The 25,558-nt window shown below is 41.3% G+C and overlaps 1 protein-coding gene across 10 annotated transcripts in view; it reads left to right on the top strand.

Moving 5' to 3' along the window:
- Positions 1-25,558, top strand: part of GON4L (gon-4 like) — a 72,670-nt gene that overhangs the window by 21,854 nt on the left and 25,258 nt on the right. For all 10 annotated transcript variants that reach the window (XM_025997269.2, XM_072733573.1, XM_072733570.1 and 7 more), the window contains 9 exons: positions 3,946-4,139; positions 4,749-4,823; positions 5,008-5,058; positions 8,297-8,347; positions 8,667-8,762; positions 9,723-9,842; positions 10,634-10,804; positions 14,442-14,634; positions 20,446-20,547. In XM_025997269.2, the coding sequence (XP_025853054.2) occupies positions 3,946-4,139; positions 4,749-4,823; positions 5,008-5,058; positions 8,297-8,347; positions 8,667-8,762; positions 9,723-9,842; positions 10,634-10,804; positions 14,442-14,634; positions 20,446-20,547 (1,053 nt within the window). The remainder of the gene's footprint in view (positions 1-3,945; positions 4,140-4,748; positions 4,824-5,007; positions 5,059-8,296; positions 8,348-8,666; positions 8,763-9,722; positions 9,843-10,633; positions 10,805-14,441; positions 14,635-20,445; positions 20,548-25,558) is intronic.

Below are 25,558 nucleotides of genomic sequence, written 5' to 3'. Positions count from 1 at the left end.
TGCATGTTTATAAGTATTCTAAATGGAATTATGCTAACTGTAATGGTTTTTTCACGAAAAATATTTATGTTTAAATTTTATGATAAGCTGGGGGCACCTGGGTGGCTCAGTGGTTGAGCATCTGCCTTTGGCTCAGGTCATGATCCTGGGGTCTTGGGATCAAATTCTGCATCAGGCTCCCTACTGCAGAGAGCTTGCTTCTCCCTCTGCTTGTGTCTCTGCCTCTCTCTCTTTGTCTCATGAATAAATAAATGAAATCTTTTTAAAAAAGTTATGATAAGCTTTTTTCATAAGTCACTTAAATAATTTTTATATTTCATCTTTTTTTTTTTTTAAAGATTTTATTTGTTCATGAAAGACACAGACAGGCAGAGACACAGGCAGAGGGAGAAGCAGGCTCCATGCAGGAGCCAGATGCGGGACTTAATCTGGGGACTCCAGGACCACGCCCTGAGTCAAAGTCAGACGCTAAACTGCTGAGCCACCCAAGCATCCCTATATTTCATCTTTTATAGTACTTTTAGTGGGGCTAAGTGTTTTTCAGTCTTGCTACTGAAAGTGTGGTCTGAGAACCAGTGCCAGTTTGAGAACTGGTTTGAAACAAAATAAGTTAAGGAAACCGAGAGTAAAAGCTTAGAAATTTTATAACTTTTGATATGATGGTTACATTCTTTTTTTTTTTTTTTTTTTTTTTAAGATTTATTTATTCATGAGAGACACAGAGAGGCAGAGACCTAGGCTCACTGCAGGGAGTCCGATGTGGGACTCAATCCCAGAACTCCGGGATCACACCTGAGCCGGAGGCAGACACTCAACTGCTGAACCACCTAGGCATCCCTGATGGCTACCTTCTTCTTTTTTTTTTTTTTTTTTTTAGATTTTATTTATTTATTCATGAGAGACAGAAGAGAAAGAGGCAGAGACACAGGCAGAGGGAGAAGCAGGCCCCATGCAGGAAGCCTGATGTGGGACTCGATCCTGGGTCTCCAGGATCACACCCTGGGCTGAAGGCAGTGCTAAACTGCTGAGCCACCCGGGCTGCCCTGATGGCTACATTATTTTATTTTATAAAAATATTAGTCTGCAGTGGATTGGTCAAAAGCAAACTAGCTCTTTGCCAAAGTCAGTTTTAGAAGCTCTGTTTTATTTATTTATTTATTTATTCATTCATTCATTCATTCATTCATTCATTCATGAGATATACAGAGAGAGGCAGAGACACCGGCAGAGGGAGAAGCAGGAGTCCCATTGTGGGACTCCATCCCGAAATTCCTTTCCGGGATCATGCCCTGAGCTGAGGGTAGACGCTCAACTGCTAAACCACCCAGGCATTCCCAAGATACTCTGTTTTAAAGAATAGTTTGATTCCTCATCAAATAACTGTAAAATTTTAGGATGTTTAGCTGCTTTCTTTGTACACATCCTTCTTTGGCCTTCTTTTCTGTGAATTTTGGTTACACTTTATAAATCTAAATTTTATAAAGAATATTTAATTTTTTGGTCACGTCTTAGTTAAAAAATTTTATTGTTTCTTATACAGTATTAACAGTTTGAACTTCCATCATCTCTTTGTTTTTTTTTTTTTTTTCCCATCATCTCTTTGAAACTTCCCCCCCCCAGATTAGTTTTATAGTTGACAGTGTTACTAATAACATGATACGATATAGGTATAAAGCTGAATTAAAACTTCTTGGGCAGCCCAGGTGGCTCAGCAGTTTAGCACCGCCTTCGGCCCAGGGCGTGATCCTGGAGACCCGGGATCAAGTCCCCTGCTTTTCCCTCTGCCTGTGTCTGTGCACCCCGCCCCTGTGTGTCTCTCATGAATAAATAAATAAAATCTTAAAAAAAATAAATCTTCTCTGGTTTCAGAAATCCTTCTTCTGCCACCACCAGAGCATTTTTTCTGTGCAGCTCAGGGAATATGAGGGAAGGGTGTATGACAGAAGCCAAGCCCTGGCTGGATTGGTGTGCTTGAAAGAGGTGCAAGAGAGAAGGGAGGAGCAAAGAGAGAGGGGCTTGTTCTTCACTCCAGGAAGAGTGCGGGGAGAGAGCTATTTGAGAATTTATAGAGAACCATTGAGATGAGAAGAGAGACTTAGGGAAAAGATATGTATACAAGCGTCTTTAGGTGGGTTTTGTTGTATATTATCCTGTGTAATTCCCCTTCTGCTGCTTTCTCAAAAAATAACCAAAAAAATAGTAAAGAGCTTTATCATTCTTTTTTTTTTTAATTTTTATTTATTTATGATAGTCACACACACACACAGAGAGAGAGAGAGAGAGAGAGAGAGAGGCAGAGACATAGGCAGAGGGAGAAGCAGGCTCCATGCACCGGGAGCCCGACGTGGGATTCGATCCCAGGTCTCCAGGATCGCGCCCTGGGCCAAAGGCAGGCGCCAAACCACTGCGCCACCCAGGGATCCCGAGAGCTTTATCATTCTTTAGGTACTTTGGGGAGTTTTTTTTTTTTTTTTTTTGCAGGTATCTTGTGGGGTGCACTTTGAAGCAGTGCATCTGATTTAGGGGACAGGGCTCTAAGATGCGCATATTTGAATTCTGTCTTTTCCTTTTTTTCTTCAAAGTCATTATCAGAAAGTTTTCCGTAACATTAAGAGCTCTTTGTAGACACTTTTGTCTTTCCACCACTGTGTAAAAAGACTGTTGATAAAGTTAAAAAAAAAAAAGTTTATAAAGTAAAAGTTTATTTAAGTAATTTCTTCACCCGATATGGAGCTCGAACTCACAGCCCTGAGATGAAGAGTCACATGCTTTATGATTGAACTGGCCAGATGCCCCTAAAAAGACCATTTCTAATTTAATGGCTCAGTGTATGAATATTCCGGTGTTCATTTTTACCATTCCTGTAATACTGGACACTTAGGAGTTTTCCATCTTTTTGCAAAAATAATTAATGTTGACATGAGTAATGTGATTATTTGTCTCTGCACGTCTAATTTTTTAAGAACAATAGTTATTGGCTTGAAAGTCGTACATTTATCAAATTCTTCATGTGTGTTCACAAGTGCAGAAGCAATTGTTTATAAAGTCACTAATTTTCACTGTGTCAATATTGCCACAATATGGCTTGAAGGTCACAAAATCTTTTTAGACAGAGAAGGTCATCATGATAATCCTCTCTAATCCTTGTTTTCAGAGGGTAGCAGGCAGAAAGCATCAGAGGGATGAGAACCTCATTTTGGTATCACATGATAATCTATTTCAAGACTTAACAGATTCGAAGAATCAAGAAGTTTTTCCCTTTGTCTGATTATATATATACTCTCTTCTGGTAGAGTAGAGATAACTTTGTTCCCGCTCCCCTTTTTTGATATGGTTCAGAGTGAATTTTTTTATCCATTGCTCCTTGTTTTTCTCTTTTCTAGACTGAATAGAATAATAATGACGAACTACATTGTATAACGTTTTATTGGCATAAAGCACATTTGGTGTGTATTATTTCACTTCATCTACATGGCATACCTGATAGGCAGATACTTGTATTTGCAAAAGAAAGAAATGAGCCTCTTGCTGAGGTCACCCAGAACCAAAGCACAGACCCAGGATTTCTGGTGTATTATCTGGGCAGTATGGAGTAGTGATTAGGACTGTGGATGCCAGGGCTAGAGAACAAGGGTCTTGGGAAAGTTTCTTAATCTCTCTTCGTAAGTTTCTCCATCTGCAATGAGAAAAGTAATAGTCCCTGCCTCTTTGGGTTGTTAGGAGTAAGTGTGCATCAGTGTATAGGACTGGCTGACCTGTACCAGTGTGCAGCGGGTGCGGGGTTTTTGACACCAAGCACCCACACTGTGGCCACCGTGCAGGCTGCTCTGATTTCCAAGACCAGCCTGCTGGCAGCCTCTTCTCCTCTTTACTGTTGGCCCATTGGGGTAAGTTCTGGGAGTAGTGGTTTTGGAGATTCTGGTGATGTTCTCCGTTTATTTGCAGAAGAACAAAGTGGCGAAGAAAGTGAGAGAAGGCGAAGGAAGAGAAAGGGCAGCAAGAGGAAGCGAGACGCACGGGGACCCGAGGGAGGCACATGCACCTGTGACCTGAAGCTGGATGATGCGCTGGACCGCACGCTTGAGGATGGCGCCAAGCAGCACAACCTGACCGCTGTCAATGTGCGCAACATCCTCCACGTGAGTAGGGCAGCGGCCTGGTCGTGTGGCTAGAAAGCTCACACGCTAGGGAAATCTGGGTTGGTAGAATGGGGATTCCTGACTTTGTGAGTTGCACCTACCGCAGCATTTTACATTTCAAGGCGGCTTTCCCCCTGCACTCAGCACACATTTGAAATCTGAACACACATTGAGAAATAACTGGGGAAGTGAACTATTCCTTTCTTCCTCCACTGACTTGATATCTTTACGTCTTGGTTAGCAGATTTGAAGATAATGTTCGCAGTGGACTTACCTGTGGGCTGATAGGTGTGAAAAGATGCCCGGTGGCAGTGTACGCTGCATGTGTGCTGGTGCTGTGTCAACACAGCCGTTTATAAAACCTTTCTTGTTTGTTACTGTTTCTCAGAAGCTAGAGTCACTTACTCAGACTCTTTCCTGTTCCTGGTAGCTGTGGGATGATGCGTTCCTGCTCTGTGACCCTTTGAAACTGTGTGCTTCTGTCCAGAGCAGGCTTATCCCAACCAGAAGCACCTGTCTCTCCACTGCACATCTGGCAGACTTACAGAGAAGTGGGTGTTATCTAGGTAACATGTCTTCATTGCATAAAGTGAAATTTCATCTTTCCAGGAAGTAATCACAAATGAGCATGTGGTAGCTATGATGAAAGCAGCCATCAGTGAGACGGAAGATATGCCAATGTTTGTGAGTAGTTGATTGTTACTTTTTAAAGCTGTTGGAGCAGAGCTATCCGTAAATGGGCTAAGTGCAGGAGGTCACTTGGGAGTTTGTAAATAGCTGGATATTGGGGATAGAGTTAGCATCTCAAAACCCAGGATTCACATGATGATTTTTATTGACTGTTTTCTTCTCATTTTCCCTGCCTCAGGAGCCCAAAATGACACGCTCTAAACTGAAAGAAGTGGTGGAAAAAGGAGTGGTGGGTGTTCTGTTTTTTTTTTTTTTTTTTTTCCTTTAGTTAGGTAAATATGGTCTAATTCTAGGTTATTTGCAGGGAAACTAATATAGGAAAGATTTATCATGGTCTGGATTTGCCTCCTTCAAAGAAATATCTGTAAAAGATAAATAGAGACAACATACAGAATCATGATTGTAGTTTATTTTAGTTGATGTGGAAGTATTGCTCTTTTGGAAGTACTAGGTAGATAACCATTTAGAATGGTCAAAAGTACTAAGCAAAGTCAGCTTTTCTATTCAGGTTATATGCAGCAAAGGGTTTAGAGTAGTATTTTTCAACCTGTGTTCTAGGGAGCACTTGTATCAGATCACCCTGAGTGGAGTCCCTCAAGAGTGCTTATTGAAAATGTGTGTTCCATAGTTTACCTCAGACCTGGAATAGGGCCTGGGAATATGCATTATTGGAAACAGCATTTGGTTGTTTTGCACTCACTGAAGGAAGCTGCTAGAAGGCTTCTGGAGTTTTCTGGCACAGATGCAAAGACCCATTTGTCCAGTTTGTGCTTATCCTCTGTAACAGGCAGGCGGCAGTCCTGAGGTAGTCCATTTTATCTGACGGTGAGGAAGATTTGCCTAATGGATCCAAAGTGCATATTGTGTTTTTGTCCTTTCGTCCAGTTCTATTCTTTGTAGCTCTGTAGAAGAAATAAGTCTGTTCCTCTTCCACATGACCTTTCCTCTAATAGAAGAAAACTAGTATGTCTTTTTGTAATACTCTTTTGTTGCTAAATGTCCCTCAGTTTTTTATCAGTTTCATGTGACAAGACTTCACTAGTCTGATCCTTTTCTGAATGTGCCTGGTTAGTCCATATCGTTTTAGAAATATACCTTGTGTGGAACTCCTACTCTAGACATGGTCTAACTTTATGGATTAAAGTTACCTTATCCCTTCAGTGTTCCAGATACCATATTTCTTTCATTGCAGCCTAGAATTGCACTGGCTTTTTTTTTTTTTTGACAGCCCTTCATATTATTTTGTCTAATGGGCTAACCCTGGTTGCATAAAGTGAAATTTCATTTCTCCAGGAAATAATGATCACAAGTGAACATATATGCTAGCTATGATGAAAGCAGCCATCAATGATTGGAAGTTCTATGAAGTCTACCTGACATACAGAGTATAATTAACATTAGTTCCATATTTGATTTGGAAACAAAAAAAGAGGTCCAAATCAGGCTCTGGATTGTGTTTACCAACCACGAATAAATGCAGAGAATTTGGACAACCTAGTTTATGGGGGAGAGCAGGGATTAAATTCCGAGGTCAGGGATGCCTGGGTGGCTCAGCGGTTGGGCATCTGCCTTTGGCCCAGGGCATGATCTTGGGGTCCCAGGATTGAGTCCCATGTCAGGCTCCCTGCATGGAGCCTGCTTCTCCTTCTGCCTGTGTCTCTGCCTCTGTGTGTCTCTCATGAATAAATAAAATCTTTAAAAAACAAATTCCAAGATTAATACTCAATATGGTGACTTTAGCACACTTCCCCATGCTCTTCACTTTCCTCGTGGATTTGACAGTAGGAAGACTAATTGGTTCAGACACAAATATGGGAAGGGTGTGAACCTATATCACATCATTCCCTTTACCCTGTATTGGGCCTGGCTCAACAGAGTGATATGGGTGGCTAGAACATGGCAGGGCCAAGGACATGTGAAGAGTCTAAGACTCCTTGTAGAGCTGGAACCCAGTGGCCTGTTGGATTTTATTCATAACATGATTCATTGGGTCACATTAAATGGTTAAGAAATTACACATTCCAGGGACATTTTTTTGTCTGCAGCATGCAAGAGTCTTAAAAAATTCTCTAAGAAACTTTTCCCTGTGACTGTTTTTTATCTTACTTACTTACTTACTTACTTACTTACTTACTTTATTTATTTATTTATTTATTTATTTATTTATTTATTATCTTTTATTTTTAAAATATTTATTTCAGAGAGAGAGAAGAGAGAGAACACACATGAGTAGAGTGGAGGGGCAGGGGCAGAGGGAGAAGCAGACTTCTCCCTGAACAGGGGGCCTGATGTAGGGCTCAATCCAGGACCCTGAGATCATGACCTGAGCCAAAAGCAGACCCTTTGCCAGCTGAGCCCTGTAGCACCCCCAACTCTGTTATTTTAAAACATAGAAGAAGTTGACATAATTTTATAGTGAATCAATATTCCATCTAGATTTAACAACTATAAAATTTTGCCATATTTGCTTTTTTTTTTTAATTTTTATTTATTTATGATAGTCAAAGAGAGAGAGAGAGAGAGGCAGAGACACAGGCAGAGGGAGAAGCAGGCTCCATGCACCAGGAGCCCGATGTGGGATTCGATCCCAGGTCTCCAGGATCGCGCCCTGGGCCAAAGGCAGGCGCCAAACCGCTGTGCCACCCAGGGATCCCCATATTTGCTTTTTATCTGTATATCTGTCTCTTGTTTTTTTCCGATACTGTTTGAAAATAAGTTGTCCTTCCATAAAAACTGGTCATGGTTGGCTGTCAGGATGCATACTCACAGTGGATTTGTGTAATTAAAAAATATTGACGCCCCAAAGTTACTATTACCTATGATATCTTAAGTATGTGTACTATTATAGTTTACAAATAATTTTTTTTAAAGATTTTATTTATTTATTCATAAGATACACAGAGAGAGGCAGAGACATAGGTAGAGGGAGGCGAAGCAAGCTCCACACAGGGAGCCCCATATGGGACTCGATCTGGGAACTCCAGGATCAACGTCCTGAGGCAAAGGCAGATGCTCAACCTCTGAGCCTCCCAGGTGTCCCTACGAGTAGTTTTCAAATTCATTGTTCCATGTGAACGCAAGTTGTAATATAAAGTAGGCAAGATAGCCTGGCTGGCTCAATCGGTAGAGCCTGTGACTCTTGATCTTGGGATTGTGAGTTTGAGCTCCATGTTGGGAGTAGAGTTTACTTAAAAACAAAAAAGGAAAGACAGAGAACTTTTCTCTAGTATCTAGAGTCTTAACTAACTAGCTTTAAGACAGAAATGCTAATGATGGAAATAGATTCTTCTTTCCTCTTCTTCTGGCAAGTCTGTCAAATATTTGAGAGTGTACCCTCAGAGATAATACCCCTCCATCACTGCAGATGCATGTTAGGTATGTGGCTGTTTATGATGATGAAGAGGAAATAAAAATGAAAACTCATCTATTTCAGTTGAGAGAACATAATTTATATTCTTTATTGGTAGGTAATTCCAACATGGAATATTTCACCAATTAAGAAGGCCAATGAAATTAAGGTAAACTTGGAAGAGGTAATTCTTATTCTTTTCTAGAAAGACTTCATCAGTTTTGAAACCTAAGTACTTCTTTCTTATTTGTTAATTTTAGTGGGCTCTATCTTCTTGTTTTAATTTGATCTGTTTTATTCCTTCCTATTCCTCTTAGGTTTGGTTCTCATGCTAGAGATCTCTTTAACCCCTGCCTCTTGTTATTTGCTTTAGCTGCTCATTGTGCTCTTTAGGATTTATTTTTTCCTGCTCTGCTTTTCCTCTTACTTTCCAAATACATATGATTTGTGTTTCCTATTCATTTCTTTCTGTGATTGTACTTACATAGCCTCCTCAATTTGTGGATATCCACCTTGAAGAAGATGACTCCTCAGATGAAGAGTACCAGCCAGATGATGAAGAGGAAGATGAGACGGCTGAAGAGGTCAGTGCTCCCTTGTGAGTGGTAGTTGCTAATGTAGAAACAGTTGGGCTCAGTAAAGCTTCCTGAATATTGTTACCTGTTCTGTAGAGACTATGGAGACACAGTTTTTTCTGCTAATTTCTTTGCATAAATCCAGGACTGCGAGCTGTTTTCTTTACTCCCTTCATGTTTTCATGTTTTATATTATGAAATAGAACACATACGTAACATATGAAGTGTACACAGAATAAAAACTTAAAAATACAGCTTAAATAAGGCCAGAGGTCATGAAGCATTCTCCAAAGTCCTTAAATCTAGCATTGCCAATGCACTCCTTGTGCTCTTTTCTTTATAGTTTTCTCTCCTATGTATGCACATGACACACTCTAGTCCTGTTTTGTACTGTTTCTGAACCTTATATTGTGGACTGTGTATGTGTTCTATAGTGTCTGGCTTTTTTTTTTTTTTTTTTTTTAAGATTTTATTTATTTATTCATGAGAGACACAGAGAGAGAAAGGCAGAGACATTGGCAGAGGGAGAACCAGGCTCCATGCAGGGAGCCCAACATGGTACTCGATCCTGGGACTCCAGGATCATGCCCTGAGCTGAAGGCAGATGCTTAACTGCTGAGCCACCCAGGCATCCCATAGTGTCTGGCTTTTGTTTTCTTTATTCCATAATTAATCCTTTCTGGTTCGTCAATACTGTTGCTTAAGGCTACACTGTGTTCATTTCATTCTGGGTGATATTCTGTTTCTTAGTGTATTTGACTTGTTTGTAAAGGAATTTTAAGCCATTGTCTTATACTTCAGATGAGGATCACAGTCTGATCTGTGTGCCTACCTTCAGAATATTAAACTTCTGTTTAAGCCTTATTTTCTCTTACTTTGACTAAACTGGTTCATTTTCTTGAGATACTTCAGACTCAGTGGGATGAGGCAGGGGCAGAAATAGAAATGTGAACCGGATTTGTTTTTTAGAGTTTGTTGGAAAGTGATGTTGAGAGTACCGCTTCGTCTCCACGGGGGGCAAAGAAGTCCAGGTTGAGGCAATCTTCTGAGATGACTGAGACCGATGAGGAGGGGAGCATGCTGTCAGAGGTGAGTCTGCATCATGAAGAGATGAGGGAAAGGGGACTGCAGAAAGCTGGCCGTATGCGATGATGCCACGCTGTCACCTTTACCAAAGTGCTTCAAGATCACTATTTGTGTCATTTCCTTCCTCATCCTTTTGGCTGATTAGAAGTTTTCAGGTTTCAGAGTCTTTTAAGTTGGGGCGCCTGGGTGGCACAGACGGTAAAGCATCTGACTCTTGGTTTCAGCTCAGGTTGTGACTCAGGGTTGTGAGATTGAGGTGGTGTCAGGTTCTGTGCTCAGCACTGATCTGCTTGAGATTCTCTCTCTCTCTCCATCCCCCTGCTTGTCTGTGTGCTCGCTCATGTTCTCTCTCAATAAATCAACCAACCAACCAACCAAACGTGAAAACAAAACAAAGTCCTTTAAGTCAGTGAACAGTTGAGAGGGAAACTGGAACTCGGAGAGCGCTTTTCTGAGTTTTCATTGAGGGCCAAATGTAAGTGATGAGCAGTTTCTTTTCCACCTTTGTCTTCTTACTAATACTGTCCTGAAGCCATTTTTATTAGATTTCCCACTTTTGGTAAACTAAGTGGCATCCTGTTGGCTACATTGGAAATACAATGGAACCTAATTATATTAATATATGACAGTGCTTTTGTTTTTATGGAGTTCTTTCTGGATGGGAAGAGGAGTAGCACCAGTATGGGCAAGATGTGCCCTCTGCTCCATTTTTATTCTTTCTTCTTCTTCCTTCTTTTTCTCCTCTCCTCCCTCCCTCCTTTTCATTTTTTAACACAGTTGTCTCTTCTAATCAGGCAGAGAAGGTCCCCGCCCCTGCCGTCAGGCACATCAGTGCTGAGGTCGTGCCCATGGGGCCCCCGCCCCCCCCGAAGCCCAAGCAGACCAGGGACAGTACTTTCATGGAGAAGTTGCATGCAGTAGATGAGGAGCTGGCCTCCAGTCCCATATGCATGGACTCTTTCCAGGTAAACAGCATAACTCTTAATCATTGACGAAGTCAAATGGAGTAATGTTGCCGCTCAGGTTAGGGAGGGAGACGGGAAGACAGAAATTCTGGTGACTGAGTAAGAGTCATGAAAACGCAGGTCTTTGATAGTCTGTTTGGTTCATGTTGTTTTGTTTTGAGAATTGCAGCTCCTGGGGAAGGACTAAGGTACGTCATGGAGAGCATTTTAAAAGGTAGAACATGGGAACAGCTTTCCAGCGCATTACCCTAATTGTAATCTTTAGCAGAATTGCTTCATGTTCCCGCCTGCTTTTTCGCTCTGTACACATACTTGTTTACCTGAATCACTTTATAGTATGTTGCAGTCGTGATGCTCATTTACCCTTAAACACAGTCATGTTTATTTCTAAAACTGAAGACATTCAGTTATGAAGAGAAGTAATATTGGAAAAGTTCTTTTTTAGATTTTACCAGTTGTCTTAATAGGGCCCTTTCTAGCAAAAGAAACATTTCCCCCTGATGGCAGACCCAGTCCAGGACCACATGTAGTGTCTTATCTCCTAGCATATTTATTTTTTGTTAAAGTACTCTCTGCACCCAACGTGGGGCTCAAACTCACAACCCCAAGATCAAGAATCCCATGCTCTACTGAGTGAGCTAGCTAGGTGCCCCTTGTAGCATCTGTTAATCTGGAACAGTTTCTCAGTATTTGTTATCCATAACCTTGACATTTTTGACCTGTATAGACTATTAGTTTTATAGAATGTTCCTCGATTCAGATTTTTCTGATATTTTCTCATAATTAGATTCAGGTCATGCACTTTTGGCCCAAATGCCACAGAATCGGTTTGCTCTCCCCAGTGTGTCACATCAGAAGGCTTGTGACATCTCTTGGGTGACTAGGGATCCCATGGTTATGGTGATGTCTGCTTTATTTCCTTATTATTATAAAGTTATTTTTTCATTGTTAAATTAATTAATACATATCTTAAGGGGATATGCTTTGAGGCCAGACATCTTTTTGCCCACTAATTCTAGCATCCATTGCTTATTCTTGCTGGAAACAGTCGTGACACTGGTCACTGTCCATTGATGACTTTCTAAATTTCACCATTTAGTCAGTTCTTTTGAATGTTTCTATTTTTTTCCACTAGTCTTGTAGGTTAATGAAAAATATGTCCAAAAATTTAAAAAGAGAACATCGAATGGAACACCCTTCCAATGACCCCATCCAAGGGTCATTTAGTCTAATCACTCTGCTTTGGGGTGAGTAAATAGTGTTGGTGGGGTGATAGTATTTTGTGTAACCATTTATTCATACACATCCCAAATGATGGAAGTTGGGGAATAATAGTGTACAAGACAGAAAGTTCTTTCCTCTTGGAGGTTATAGATTATTTGACAGAGAGATACCATAAACAGATGATTTCAAGTTGTGGTAGGTGCTATAAACTAAATAAAAGCAGAGAAATCAGGTAATGCCTATCAGAGTGCTTCCACGGGATGACCAGAAGGGACCTCTTTGGGCATCTGGTTGGCTCAGTCAGTGGAGCACCTGACTCTTGATCTTGGGGTTGTGAGTTCAGGCTCCATGTTGGATGTAGAGATTATTTAAAAATAAAATATATATATATTTTTAATAAAATCTTTAAAAAAAAAGGTCTCCTTGAGGAGGTGACATTTGAATTGAGATCTGACTTAGAAGGAGCCATGCATCTAAAAGATCTGGGGAAAAGTGTCCTGGGCAGAGGAAACTGCACATGCAGAGCTTTGATGTGTATAAAGGACAGAAACAAGTTGAAGCCTGTGGATGATGAAAGAGAACAGTAGGGGTGAGGTGAGACAGCTGGGCAAGAGCTAGGTAATGGGGGGGTCTTGGGAACATGATAAGGAGTTTAGATTTTATTTTCACATTTGAAGAGCTTTGTGTGATATTTTCTGATTCATGTTAAACATTTCCCTTTGGTTAAGTTGTGGGCAACAGTCTGTAGGAGAGCAAGGGAGGATACCGAGAAGTCTGTCAGTACATGGGTGCAGTCATCCAGGGAGGACTTCCTGAAGTGACCTACAGCTTCAGTACCATCCCTATCCAAATCCCAGCTGCTTTTAATTTTTTTGGCAGAAGTTGATAGACTTATCCTGAAATTCACATGGAAATGCAGGGGATCCAAAATAGCTAAACCGATCTTCAAAAAACAAGTTGGAGGTCTGCACTTCCTGATTTCACAGTTTATTACAAAGTTAAAGTAATCATACAAAATTAATCAATGCAGGTTGGTACTGGCATAAAAATAGTTCTGTGGATCAATGGAACTGAATCGAGAGCCCAGAAATCCTTACATTTATGGTCAACTGATTTTTGACAACTATGCCAAAACCAGTAATGGTGCCAGAGTAGTCTTTTGAGCAGATGGTGCTGGGACTACTGGAGCTCCAGATCCAAAAGTTTATAAAGTACTTTTGGTAAAGTACTTTTGGTAAAGGTAAAGTACCCTTACCTCACACCAAATACAAACGTAATGCAAAGTAAGTCACTGACCTAAATATGAGAGCTAAAATTATAAAAGTAGTAGAGGAAAACATAGGCATAATGGGCCTTGTATCCATAATATATAATAAACTCCTATAACTCAACAATGAAATGACAACCGAGGTCAAAAATGGGTAAAGGATATGAATAGTTTTCTGAAGAAGACACACATGCCAGTAAGCATGTGAAAAGATGCTCAACATCATTAGTTGTTAGGAAATTGCAAATGAAAAGTACAAGATACCATTTCAGACCCACTAGGCTGGCTATAATAAAAAGGATGGAAAATAACAAGTGTTGGCAGGGAAATGTAGTAATATAGAACCCTCACACAGTGCTGGTGGGAATGTGAAATGGTGTAGCCACTTTGGAAAATGGTTTAGTGGTTCCTCAAAAATTAAACATAGTTACCCTATGGCTCAGAAAGTCTACTCCAGAAGAATTTAACACATATATCCTAGTAGAAAAGAGTACACAATGGTCATTGTGGCATTACTTAAAATTAAGTTTCCTGAAGTGAAAACAACGATTTCCATCACCTGATAAATGGACACACCAAAGTGTAGATGGGATTTTATTATGCAGTGAGAAGGAGTGAGGTACTGACACACACCTACGACATGGATGAACTTTGAAAACATCATGGTGAGTACAAAGCCAGAGACAAAAGGCCATGTACTGTAGGGTTCCATTCATATAACATGTCCAGCATAAGCAAATCCGTAGAGATAGAGATTAGTGGTTGTCAGGGACTGGGAAACGACTGCTAGTAGGATTGAGATTTCTGCTAGAGGCGAAGAAAATGTTCTGAAATTAGATACTGATGAAGGCCCACAGCTCTGTGAATATGATAAAAGGCACTGTTACACATTTCAAAAGGATGAATTTTATGGAGTGTAAATTATATCTTAGTAAAGCTATTATAAATGTTTTTGAAATGTTGGTTTTTAAAACTGATATCACTTAAAGTTTCTCAGGGTATAAGAGACCCAAATTGTTTAGAGAAGAGACCTTGTGATTTAAGCCAAGAAGAGAAGTGTGCAGGTACAAGAATTCTGAGGAGGTTTGGAGAATTAGGAAGCACCAAGCCTTGAGTGACATGTGTTATTCCTTCTTTGTTTGCAAGCCCATGGATGATAGCCTCATCGCATTCCGAACCCGCTCTAAGATGCCTCTGAAAGATGTTCCCCTAGGGCAGCTAGAGGCAGAACTCCGGGCTCCAGACATCACTCCAGACATGTATGACCCTAATACAGCAGATGATGAGGACTGGAAGGTTTGGCTGGGAGGACTCATGAACGATGATGTGGGAAATGAGGGTAAGTGAGTTTGTTTGCCTTCTCAGACCTGCTTTTTTTCCTGTGGTCATGAGCACACCGTTTACGTCTTGCTTTGTCTTCACATTGGAAGGACTCTTCCCTATGGGCTCCAGTTTGAAAAATCCGGAGGAACAACTCAGATTGGCTTGGTGTGGTCACAGGCCCACTCTTGGTGCGGCATGGTGTTGATAGGGGACTCAGCATGGAGTCCTGTGATTGGCAGCACCCATGGGAATAGAGTGCTTGGAGCAGGCAGTTGTCCAGAGATGTGATAGTATTTCCGGAAGTGGGGAAGGAGCATTTTTTGGACAAAAACAGTATTGACTACAGTCATCCGTGGTGTAAGAATTCCTACTGCAGTCCTTTTTGTTTTAGAATGTAACTGATGGGGGATCCCTGGGTGGCGCAGCGGTTTGGCGCCTGCCTTTGGCCCGGGGCGCGATCCTGGAGACCCGGGATCGAATCCCACGTCGGGCTCCCGGTGCATGGAGCCTGCTTCTCCCTCTGCCTATGTCTCTGCTTCTCTCTCTCTCACTGTGTGCCTATCATAAATAAATTAAAAAAAAAAAAATTAGAATGTAACTGATGGGATGCCTGGGTGGCTCACCGGTTGAGTGTCAGCCTTCGGCTCAAGGCATGATCCCAGTCCGGGATCGAGTCCTGTGTGGGATTCCCTGTGAGGAGCCTGCTTCTCTCTCTGCCCATATGTCTGCCTCTCTCTCTGTGTCTCTCATGAATAAATAAAATCTTAAAAAAAAATGTAACTGAAACTACTTTAATCTAGTGAAAGAAATGTTATAGAAGTTGTCTTTGGGGATTTTTTTGTACTGTAGTGGAAATTGGGCATCATTGTTCACGTTTTGTGCAATAAAACTTTGGTAGATTTAGAAGATGTTAGAGATTGTCTTAGTTTATAGTGATTCCAGATGTTGGCACATTCTTTTGGTAAAACCAGGGAAATTTTGTTCTTGTTTCCTTTTGACTTTTCAGTAGAGAGTGACCAAAATATTCTCTAGTTGTGCTGTGGAAGATTCACATTTTTTAAAAAAGTCTAATTACAGACAACCTACAGAGAACATCTTTATTCTTTTCTCTGTTTTCTACAAACAGTTACATAGGATTTGCATGTTGAAAAGAGTAATGTTTTTTTTAAAAAATATATATTTTAAAGATTTTATTTATTCATGAGAGACACACACAGAGAGAGAGGCAGAGACATAGGCAGAGGAGTAGCAGGCTCCATGCAGGGAGCCCTACGTGGGACTCGATCCTGGGATTCCAGGATCACACCCTGGGCCAAAGGCAGGCACCAAACTGCTGAGCCATCCAGGCATCCCAAGAGTAATGCATTAAGATAAATAAGAGAACATATAGTTTTGATGGAGATAGATTGAATAAATATTTGTGTAGGTAAGGCTAGGAGTAAGTCAGCATAAGTGAATGAAAGAGAGTAAGTCCTTGAATAGACCTTATGGAGCTATTAATTATGTGATACATCACTTGGTAAATATTTGTCAAGTGTTCTCCTTTTATGAGACATTGTGCTAGAATCATGAGAGAGAAAGGAGTGTAATCCTGGGGCCCTTGGATGGCTCAGCTGGTGAAGCATCCGCCTTTGGCTTAGGTTGTGATCCCAGGGTCCTGGGACTAGTCCTGTGGCGGGCTCCCTGCTCAGCGGGGAGTCTGCTTCTCTCTCTCCCTCTGCCTGCTGCTCCCCCTGCTTCTGCATGTGTGTGCTCTCTATCTGTTGAATAAATAAATAAAGCCTTAAAAAAAGGAGGGGGGGAATAATCATTACATTAAAGATTAAAATGTGCAGGAAGTCCATTGTTAGATGCACAGTACATTTCAGATGAATGAACTTGAATAAATTTAGATATGCCATAAAAGTGGCATAAATGCTCTTCCAAGGTTTTCTAAGAGGGAGAAAGCATTCTTATTTAGGATAGCTCAGAGACAGCTCCATGAAAGAGAGGGTAATTGAGCTGGGCCTTTGAAGGGTGTTTGACAATAATTTTTTTAAATATTTTATTTATTTGTTCATGAGATACACAGAGAGAGGCAGAGACACAGGCAGAGGGAGAAGCAGGCTCCATGTAGGGAGCCCGATGTGGGGCTCGATCCCAGGACTCCAGGACCACACCCTGGGCCAAAGGCAGGCACTAAACTGCTGAGCCACCCAGGGATCCCGGTGTTTGACAATAATGCCAGCGCCAGGGAGGAGAGGAGGTATATGAGGGAGGTGATAGGTGATTATGTATATTACGGATGTTTTGGGACGTCCTCCTACAAGCCATCTAGTCTCTGCATTGTAACTATAGAAACAATACAGGCTTGGGGGGAAGAAATCAAATATTGTATAAAGATAATTATGAAAGCTCCTACCCATGATGACAGTTTCGTGATCCAGAGGGATCACAGATTTTTTGTATGAGAATTTTTTTGGGAAAAAAAAAAAGTTTTTTGGGATCTATAAATCTCTTGATGTTTATTCATTGACACTACCTTTTTCTACCAACCCATCTCAAGTTCCATGATACCAAGGCTCAGAATCTCTGCAGAAGGGCATGAACAGGGACAAATGTAGTTCTATCCATTTCACAGATCTCTCTGAGAATTTTCTTGTGGCAACAAAATAGGGATGCCTGGGTGGCTCAGCAGTTGAGCATCTGCCTTTGGCTCAGGGCGTGATCCTGTAGTCCTAGGATCGAGTCTTGCATTGGGCTCCCTGCAGGGAGCCTGTTTCTCACTCTGCCTGTGTTTCTACCTCTCTCCTCTATGTTTCTCATAAATAAATAAGTAAAATCTTTAAAAAAAATTAGCTTTATTATAAGAATCAGTTTGTTATGCTGCTAGAATTTGAGGCTGCTTTAATGTTCTAGGAATGTATCCCAGTGAAGGAGTCTCAGGGATAAAAAGCATTTGTTAAATAATAAATGAGCAAGCTCTGCCTCTTTTTGTCTTTAGGCCCAGGCTAAGACAAAATATTGACAGGAACTAAGGCAGGTCCTTGTGGTTTTATCTGTGTTGGCAACTTGTGCCCTGATTTTCCCTGATTTCTATCAGCATGGCTGCAAGAGCTGAGACGGTGGCTGTCCAGGAAGAAAGGCCAGGTAGGGTCTTAGGTATCAGGTGTTTGGGAGCCCAAGGCAGTGCTGCTCCTGGTTTCATCTCAGAACCCGAAAGGACTGGTGTGTGTGCTGGCTTGTGTTAGTTAACGATAGAGATTCCAGGGCCTCACCTCTTACTGACTGAGTCCAAATCTCCAGAGGATGTGGCCTAGGGATCTAATTCTTATACATCCTAAAGGATTGGAAACTGCTAGTCTGGGAGATACGTGTGATCAAGGTGGACTGATCCACTGGCTTAACTTAGAGTGCTGACAAATAGGACTGGTGCTGGACAGATCCCAGAACCACACTCTAGCTGTACGCTGCTCTGTTTTTAACATTGCGTGGCTATTCTTGCCTATTCCTAGTGCCATCTGATTTGCGTAGTATTAAAAATGAGAATCTCATTTGTCAGAAGTAATTGAGAGGCTACACTGGAGGGGCACAGCAAATCGGCATCAGCTAGGTGGATGTTGACTTCATCAGTCAGTCAAGAATAAGAGGGCAGGTTCCACAACTAAGGAGCTAAAAGCTAAGAACTCAGAGGAAACTTTGCTAATGACTTTCCAATGTGTGTGGCAAACGGGTGCTCTGAGAATATGGGCTGGCCCACTGGCGTGCTGTGGGCAGAAGCCATCTGACTCAGTCCTTGCACGCACACAGATAGGGCTTTCCACACCCGTGTGCACGACCCACATGTCAGAGTTCTTCCCAGGGCTTTCATTGTTTGGCATGTTTGTATAGAGCCTGCCTTGAAGATGCTTACGTAGAAAGGACTATAGAGATTGGGAAGACAGGATTCCATTCGTAAGGATTTAAAGAATTTTTATTGGGAACATTAACACACAAATGGATGACAAAGACTTGACATTTAAATAGATACATTATAGGGATGCCTGGGTGGCTCAGCAGTTGAGCGTCTGCCTTTGGCTCAGGGTGTGATCCTGTGGTCCTAGGATTGAGTCCTGCATTGGGCTCCCCGCAGGGAGCCTGCTTCTCCCCTCTGCCTGTGTCTCTGCCTCTTTCCTTTATGTCTCTCATGAATAAGTAAGTAAAATCTTTTTTAAAAATTAGCTATATTATAAATAATGCAAATTAATATATTATGACATGAGTATAAATGAGTGAAAAGCTTCAGGTTAGGTTGAGGCTAATCGGTGTGGATTTCCCAGTGATTATGAATCAAAATTGTGTGTATATATTTTTATTTTTAATGAAAGATACTCATTTATTACAAAAAAATGAAAATACTGTGGAAGGGTACATAGAGGGGAATATTCATCTTAATGCTTTCTGGTTATTTGCTGTGTATTCAGTCAAGCACATATTCACCTCAATAATTTTTTTCCATGAAAGGAATCATAGTATACGTATTACTCTGCATCTGCAACTTGCTTCTTTCACTTAACAATATAATTCAACGTGGGTGGCTCAGAGGTTTAGCGCCTGCCTTCAGCCCAGGGCGTGGTCCTGGGGACTTGGGATCGAGTCCTGTATTGGGCTCCCTGCATGGGGCCTGCTTCTCCCTCTGCCTGTGTCTCTGCCTCTTTCTCTTTCTCTCTGTCTCTCATGAATAAATAAATAAAATCTTTAAAAAAACAACAACAGCAATATAATTCAGACAGTTTTCCATTGTAATACACAGAGACTACTTTTCCCGTTTAATGGCTACATAGTAGTAAAGAATTTAGTTACTCCTGTTTGGCAGACTTTTTTTCTTTTTTTTTTAAAGATTTTATTTGAGACAGAGCATGAGCAGGGGAGCCCATTGTGGGGCTCAGTCCCAGGACACTGAGATCATGACCTGAGCTGAAGGCAGACGCTTCACTGACTGAACCACCCAGGCATCCCTCTTGTACTAGGGACATTTCAAGTTCTCAGGTGTCGCCTATTGCCAGGAGCCACTGTTACTGTGCCAGGCATGCGCAGGACATTTCCATCAGCACTGAATGTTCTTCCAGACATCACTTACCTAAAGTTTTCCTGGAACTTTATAATATAAATCACCTTATTATGTAACGATTCTGTAATTCAGGGACTTCTTCAGTTTTTAATCTAGGAATCATAGCATCAACCTTAGAGGAACATCCCTATTTCTTCTGTGCCCTAACATAATGAATGTTTATTTTGTATATTTTTAGTTATTTCTGAGTCTTATTGTAGGGATGTAACTTTTCATACTGAGGATTATCGTGTGTTATATTGTGTTGTACTTTGTCATGCATGTATTGGACGTTCATGAATGTTTACACATATGTACTGTTTTATACTAAGGCATCAAAATAATAGTTTTTCCCTAATTGTTGGGAATTAGGGTCCTTTTTTTTTCACTGTCAGTGCCTTTATATATATAGTTTTACAAAAGTGTTATTTTTCTGCACTAGTCATAGTGGGGTTACTGAGATAAATTATATGTTCAGTTTTCTGGCTTTTTGCTGCATTTTGGCAGATTTAAGTCTTTTTTGAAGGAAGGAAAGAACTTGGCTTATTGGAGAGACTAGGTGGGATGTGTCGGCTATCAGAAATGAGCTGTGCAAATACATGGGGGGAGAAGTTATTTAAAAACTTAAGAATGAAAAAACAAACAAACAAACAAAAAAAAACTTAAGAATGTGCTTTATTGGAACAGATTTGTATAATCACTAGTGAAAATGTAAGATTTCAGAGTGTAGAATAAGTGTCCGAAATATTTTTTTCCCAGATGAGGCTGATGATGATGACGATCCAGAATATAACTTCCTGGAAGACCTTGATGAACCAGACACAGAGGACTTCCGCACTGACCGGGCAGTGAGAATCACCAGTGAGTCTGTTTACTAGGAATATTCCTTGGGACTGTGCCACAGCCACCTCTGTTTACTTTGCAGATATTTGAGGGTGAAGTTTGCAGCCTTTTCAAGTGGAGACATTTGAGTTGTTCTACCCATTTATCTCTGTAATTCTTTAAATTTACATATGTATTTAGGAAGCCTGTCAGTCATTCAGTGGTACGTTCCACATTCCTGCCCAGAGTCCAGTATCCGGCTCGGGTTGGTTTTTTTTTTTTTTTTCAGATTTTATTTTTTCATGAGAGACCCAGAGAGGCAGAGACACAGACAGAGGGAGAAGCAGGCTCCATGTGGGGAGCCCGATGTGAGACTCGATCCCAGGTCTCCAGGATCACACCCCGGGCTGACGGTGACGCTAAACTGCTAAGCCACCAGGGCTGCCCCGGCTGGGGTTGTACCTACGATACCGAAATGAGTAAGGCATGGCTTCCATCCTATAAGACCTCAACTCAAGTAGGGGTTACGAACAGAAAAAGTTAGAATACAAAGTGATAGGTGCTCTGAGGGGTTGTAGATAAGGTTCCTAGTGGCCTAAAAGAGAATGTAATCTCCTAGTGGATGGTGCCTAGGAGGGTAGGTGGTCTGGGGGAGGACTCACATGATGAGATGTTTTATTTCAGTTTTGAAGGAGGAATAAGATTTTGGGGTGAGGGGTGCCTGGCTGGCTTAGTTGGTAGACTGTGTGACTCTTGACCTTGGGGCTGTGGGTTTGAGCCCCACGTTGAGTGTAGAGCTTACTTAAAAATAAAATCTTTAAAAAAGAAAGAAGAAATTGTGGGTGAATCGGGATGGATGGATATTGGAAATAGGTAGAAGACTACCCACAAACCATGGACTTGTGAAAGAACACTAATGCATTTGGAAAATGGTAAGTAGTTTGGTATGGAGGTGTAAGTGAGTGGTATAGAAAACATAAGCAGTGTTCAGATCCTGGAGAACCTTGAATTTGAGTTTTGATGTGTCAAAAAAGAGAGCTCAGAGTTTCAGGACGAAAATCCATTGGCACTGATGTGGATTTTAGAAATACAAAATTGATTTAACACCAATTTAATATATTAATATGATGGGTAAAGAGAACAAGATTGGAGGCATGGAAAACAGTTCAATGACTTGACTTGGCTTGAATCATTTGTTTAAAAAGTTACTTCACTGGTTATGTTGCCAATGATAGAAAACATATATGTCAGAAAGTACTGATTTTTATGGAGTGTGTACGTGACCCTGACTTGGAATAGCATGCACAACATGGTGAAAGTGAGATGTTAGCTCTTGATCAGGTTATGGAGAAAGCTTTACAAGCATTCAAACACATTTATTATAATTTAAATAGTGTTGTTTTCTGTGCAAAGAGAATTATGTAAACATGATCCTTTAAAACTTATATTCTAGATTGTTGCTTCATTTCCTTTTTCATCTTGTTTTTGGCATTAGGATGCCATTTCCTTTATGAAGATATTCCCTTACTTGCTATATTAGGACAATTAAGTTTAGAGTAACTGTTAAAAGGAATCAGAGTGTAGGACGAAAAGGCTTTGAGAAAACTGTGAAGGAAGGTCTAGAAAAGTAGGAGGAAAACCAAGAAAGTCTAGTATCAGAAACCAGGAGAAGGTTCTTTGAAGAAGCATCTAATCCATGTATGTTGGTAATGAGACATCTCTGCCGGATCAGCGAAGTAGATCTCATTTCTGCTTGGCTCTTAGCCTGGTGTACACTTGCCTTTCTTTTTTGTCAGTCATTTTCTTCACTTTACAGATCACTTCTCAGGAAGATCCTCCCCAGTTAGCAAATTTCTTGCTTCACATTCTACCACAGTTCATGTGTTTTTTAGTGACTCCCTCTCTTGTGGTTGCTCAGGTCCTATCCGTCTTCTCCCCTAGCCCGTGAACTTCTCCGGGAGTTTGTGCTGTTCTCAGTCCTCAAGCCAGGATTTTGCCAATCAAATAGTGGACTTCTCTGGGATGCCCTAATAACGAGCCATCCTTTCTTGTCATAGGGTTCTGTGATCGTACATTAAAACTGGGATGGAGGGAATCCCTGGGTGGCTCAGCGGTTTAGCACCTGCCTTCACCCCGGGGCGTGATCCTGGGGTCCAGGGATCGAGTCCCACGTCGAGCTCCCTGCATGGAGCCTGCTTCTCCCTCTGCCTGTGTCTCTGCCTCTCTCTCTGTGTGTCTCTCATGAATGAATAAATAAAACCTTAAAAAAAAAAAAACAATACAAAACTGGGATGGAGGGATGGGCTCAGTGGTTGAGTGTCTGCCTTCAGCTCATGGCATGATCCTAGTCTCGGGATCGAGTCCCACATCAGGCTCCCTGCAGGGAACCTGCTTCTCCCTCTGATTGTGTCTCTATCTCTCTCTGTGTGTCTCTCATGAATAAATAAATTAAAACAAAAAAACTGGGGTGGAATTCCAGTTTTGTTCCTACCCCTTGTCCTCTTGTGTCTGATATTATGTTACAAACGCTATGAGAGAGCTTATCCTTACATGGATGACAAAAACTTAAAAAATTAAGTCGCGTGGCACCTGGGTGGCTCAGTGGTTGAGTGTCTGCCTTCAGCTCAAGGTGTGATCCTGAGATCCCAGGATCAGGTGGCTGAGCCACCCGGGCTTCCCCCATTACAATTTCTTATGAAACCTCTAAAATACATAGAAAAGTTGAAAAAATTGTACATTGAACACCCATATATCTACCACCTAGTTTCTGTAATTGACTTTTAATGTATTTGCTTTATTCTGCAGCTGTGAATCTCTGTCCATCTGTGTCCCATCTGTGAATCCACGTGGGTTTTCCTCATGCATTTCAGAGTGGGTTGTAGATAACCAGCATACTTCACTCCTAAACATTTCAGCATGCATATCATTCATTTGGGCTCAGTATTTATCTAGTTTCTTTTTTAGGTAAATTTATTCACAGTGTATTACACAAGTCTTCAGTGTACCATTCAGTGAGTTTTGACTTCCTGACACCTGTGTGACCAAACCCCTATGGGAATAGGGAACTGTCACCCGACAAAGCTCCCTTAGGCCTCTTCCAGATCGTTTTCCCCACCATCCTCCCTGAAGCAACCGTTGTTTTGGTTTTTTCTTTCCTTTTTTTCTTTTTTTTTTAAAGATTTTTATTTATTTATTCATGACACACACACACACAGAGAGAGAGAGAGAGAGAGAGAGAGGCAGGCAGAGACAGGCAGAGGGAGAAGAAGCAGGCTCCATGCAGGGTGCCCGACGTGGGATTCGATCCTGGGTCTCCAGGATCAGGCCCCGGACTGAAGGCGGCACTAAACCACTGAGCCACTGGGGCTGCCCTGTTTTTTTTCTATAACATTAGATTTGGCTGTTTAGCATTTCATGTAAAAGAAATTATATAAGGTGTGCTCTCTTGTGTAAAGCTTCTTTCAGCATCAAGTTTTTGAGATGCATCTGTATTGCATGTGTCACTACTTTTTCCCCTTTTATTGCGGAATAGGATTCCATTGTATGACTTTACCAGTTTTTTCATCTTTTTAAAATCTATTCCCAGATAATGATGGACACCTGGGTTTGTCTAAATTTTTGGCTATCTTGAATGAAGCTCCTCTCAACTTGTGCAAACCTCTCCCAGACAAATGTTTCATTTTTCTTGGGTCAGCTATCCAGACTGGGACGCCTGGGTAGCTCAGTGGTTGAGCATCTGCCTTCGGCTCTGGTAGTGATCCTGGGTCTGAGGATCAAGTCCCACATTGGGCTCCCTGCATGGAGTCTGCTTCTTCCTCTGTCTGTGTCTCTGCCTCTCCCTCTCCCTCTGTGTGTCTCATGAATAAACAAAATCTTAAAAAAAAAAGAAATTCCCAAACCTTTTTCCTAAGTGGATTTCCATTTTACCTTCTTGTTATACTTTCATTTGCTCCACATATTGACCAGCATTTTGATTTTAGCTTTTTTTTTTCCATAGATTTTATTTATTCATGAGAGACAGAGAGAGAGGGGCAGAGACATAGGCAGATGGAGAAGTAGGCTCCCCATAGGAGCCCGATGTGGGATTCGATCCCCAGACCCGGAATCATACCCTGAACCAAAGGCAGATGCTCAACCACTGAGCCACCCAGGCGTCCCTTGATTTTAGCTTTATAATGCCCTCATAAGAAGGGTTTTGGCAGAAAAGATCATAGATACGTCTAGGTCCTCTAGATGTGGTCTGTAACTCTGCACTAATTCCATGAGAGGCTAGCCTTCCTGGATACCTGGCTGTTTTGGAGTAGCTGTGTCATACTGAACTTGAGGTCAGCTGGAGTATTCAGGTCTTTTTTTTTTTTTTTTTCTTTTTAAGATTTTATTTATTTATTCATGAGAGACACACAGAGAAGCAGCGACAGAGGCAGAGGGAGAAGTAGGATCCATGCAGAGAGTCTGATGTGGGACTCGGTCCTGGTTCTCCAGGATCACGCCCTGGGCTGAAGGCAGTGCTTAACTGCTGAGCCACCTGGGCTGCCCGGAATATTCAGGTCTTGTTCAGATTTTTTGGAGCCATTTTACATTTTTGTGCACTTAAGAAACGGATTTTTAAGAATCCTAAGGGTAAGACTTTAAATTTGTCCCATTAAGTTTCATCCAATTAATTTTAAGAAAACATGGAATTTTGAATGTCATCAGTTGGTCTAGCAATCCCTTTCAACTTTATATGATTTACAGACTTGGTAAGTGGGTTTTTTTAGTCTTCTGGGTCATTGATGGAATTGCTTTTCAGTTCGAGTCCAAAGACAGGGTCCTGGAGACTTTTCTCGTGGTTCCGTTTAGTAGACTAGGTCAGCAAACTGTGAATTTCCCTTATTGTGAAATTCCTCACATTTCCACATGTCTTCCCATTGGAACTTTAGCTTCTTGAGAGTGAGACTTTCTTTTTTTTTTTTTCCCCCCTTAGAGATGGGGATGGTGGGGATTCTGCTGAAGGGAGGAAGGCAGAGGGCCAAAGGGAGAGGGAAAGAGAATCTCAAGTAGACTCCATGCC

The sequence above is a fragment of the Vulpes vulpes genome, chromosome 13 (assembly GCF_048418805.1).
Source record: "Vulpes vulpes isolate BD-2025 chromosome 13, VulVul3, whole genome shotgun sequence".
In the NCBI taxonomy this organism is placed as follows: Eukaryota; Metazoa; Chordata; class Mammalia; order Carnivora; family Canidae; genus Vulpes; species Vulpes vulpes.
Note: the sequence above shows the minus strand (reverse complement) of the source record. Positions and strands in the feature narration are given on the sequence as shown.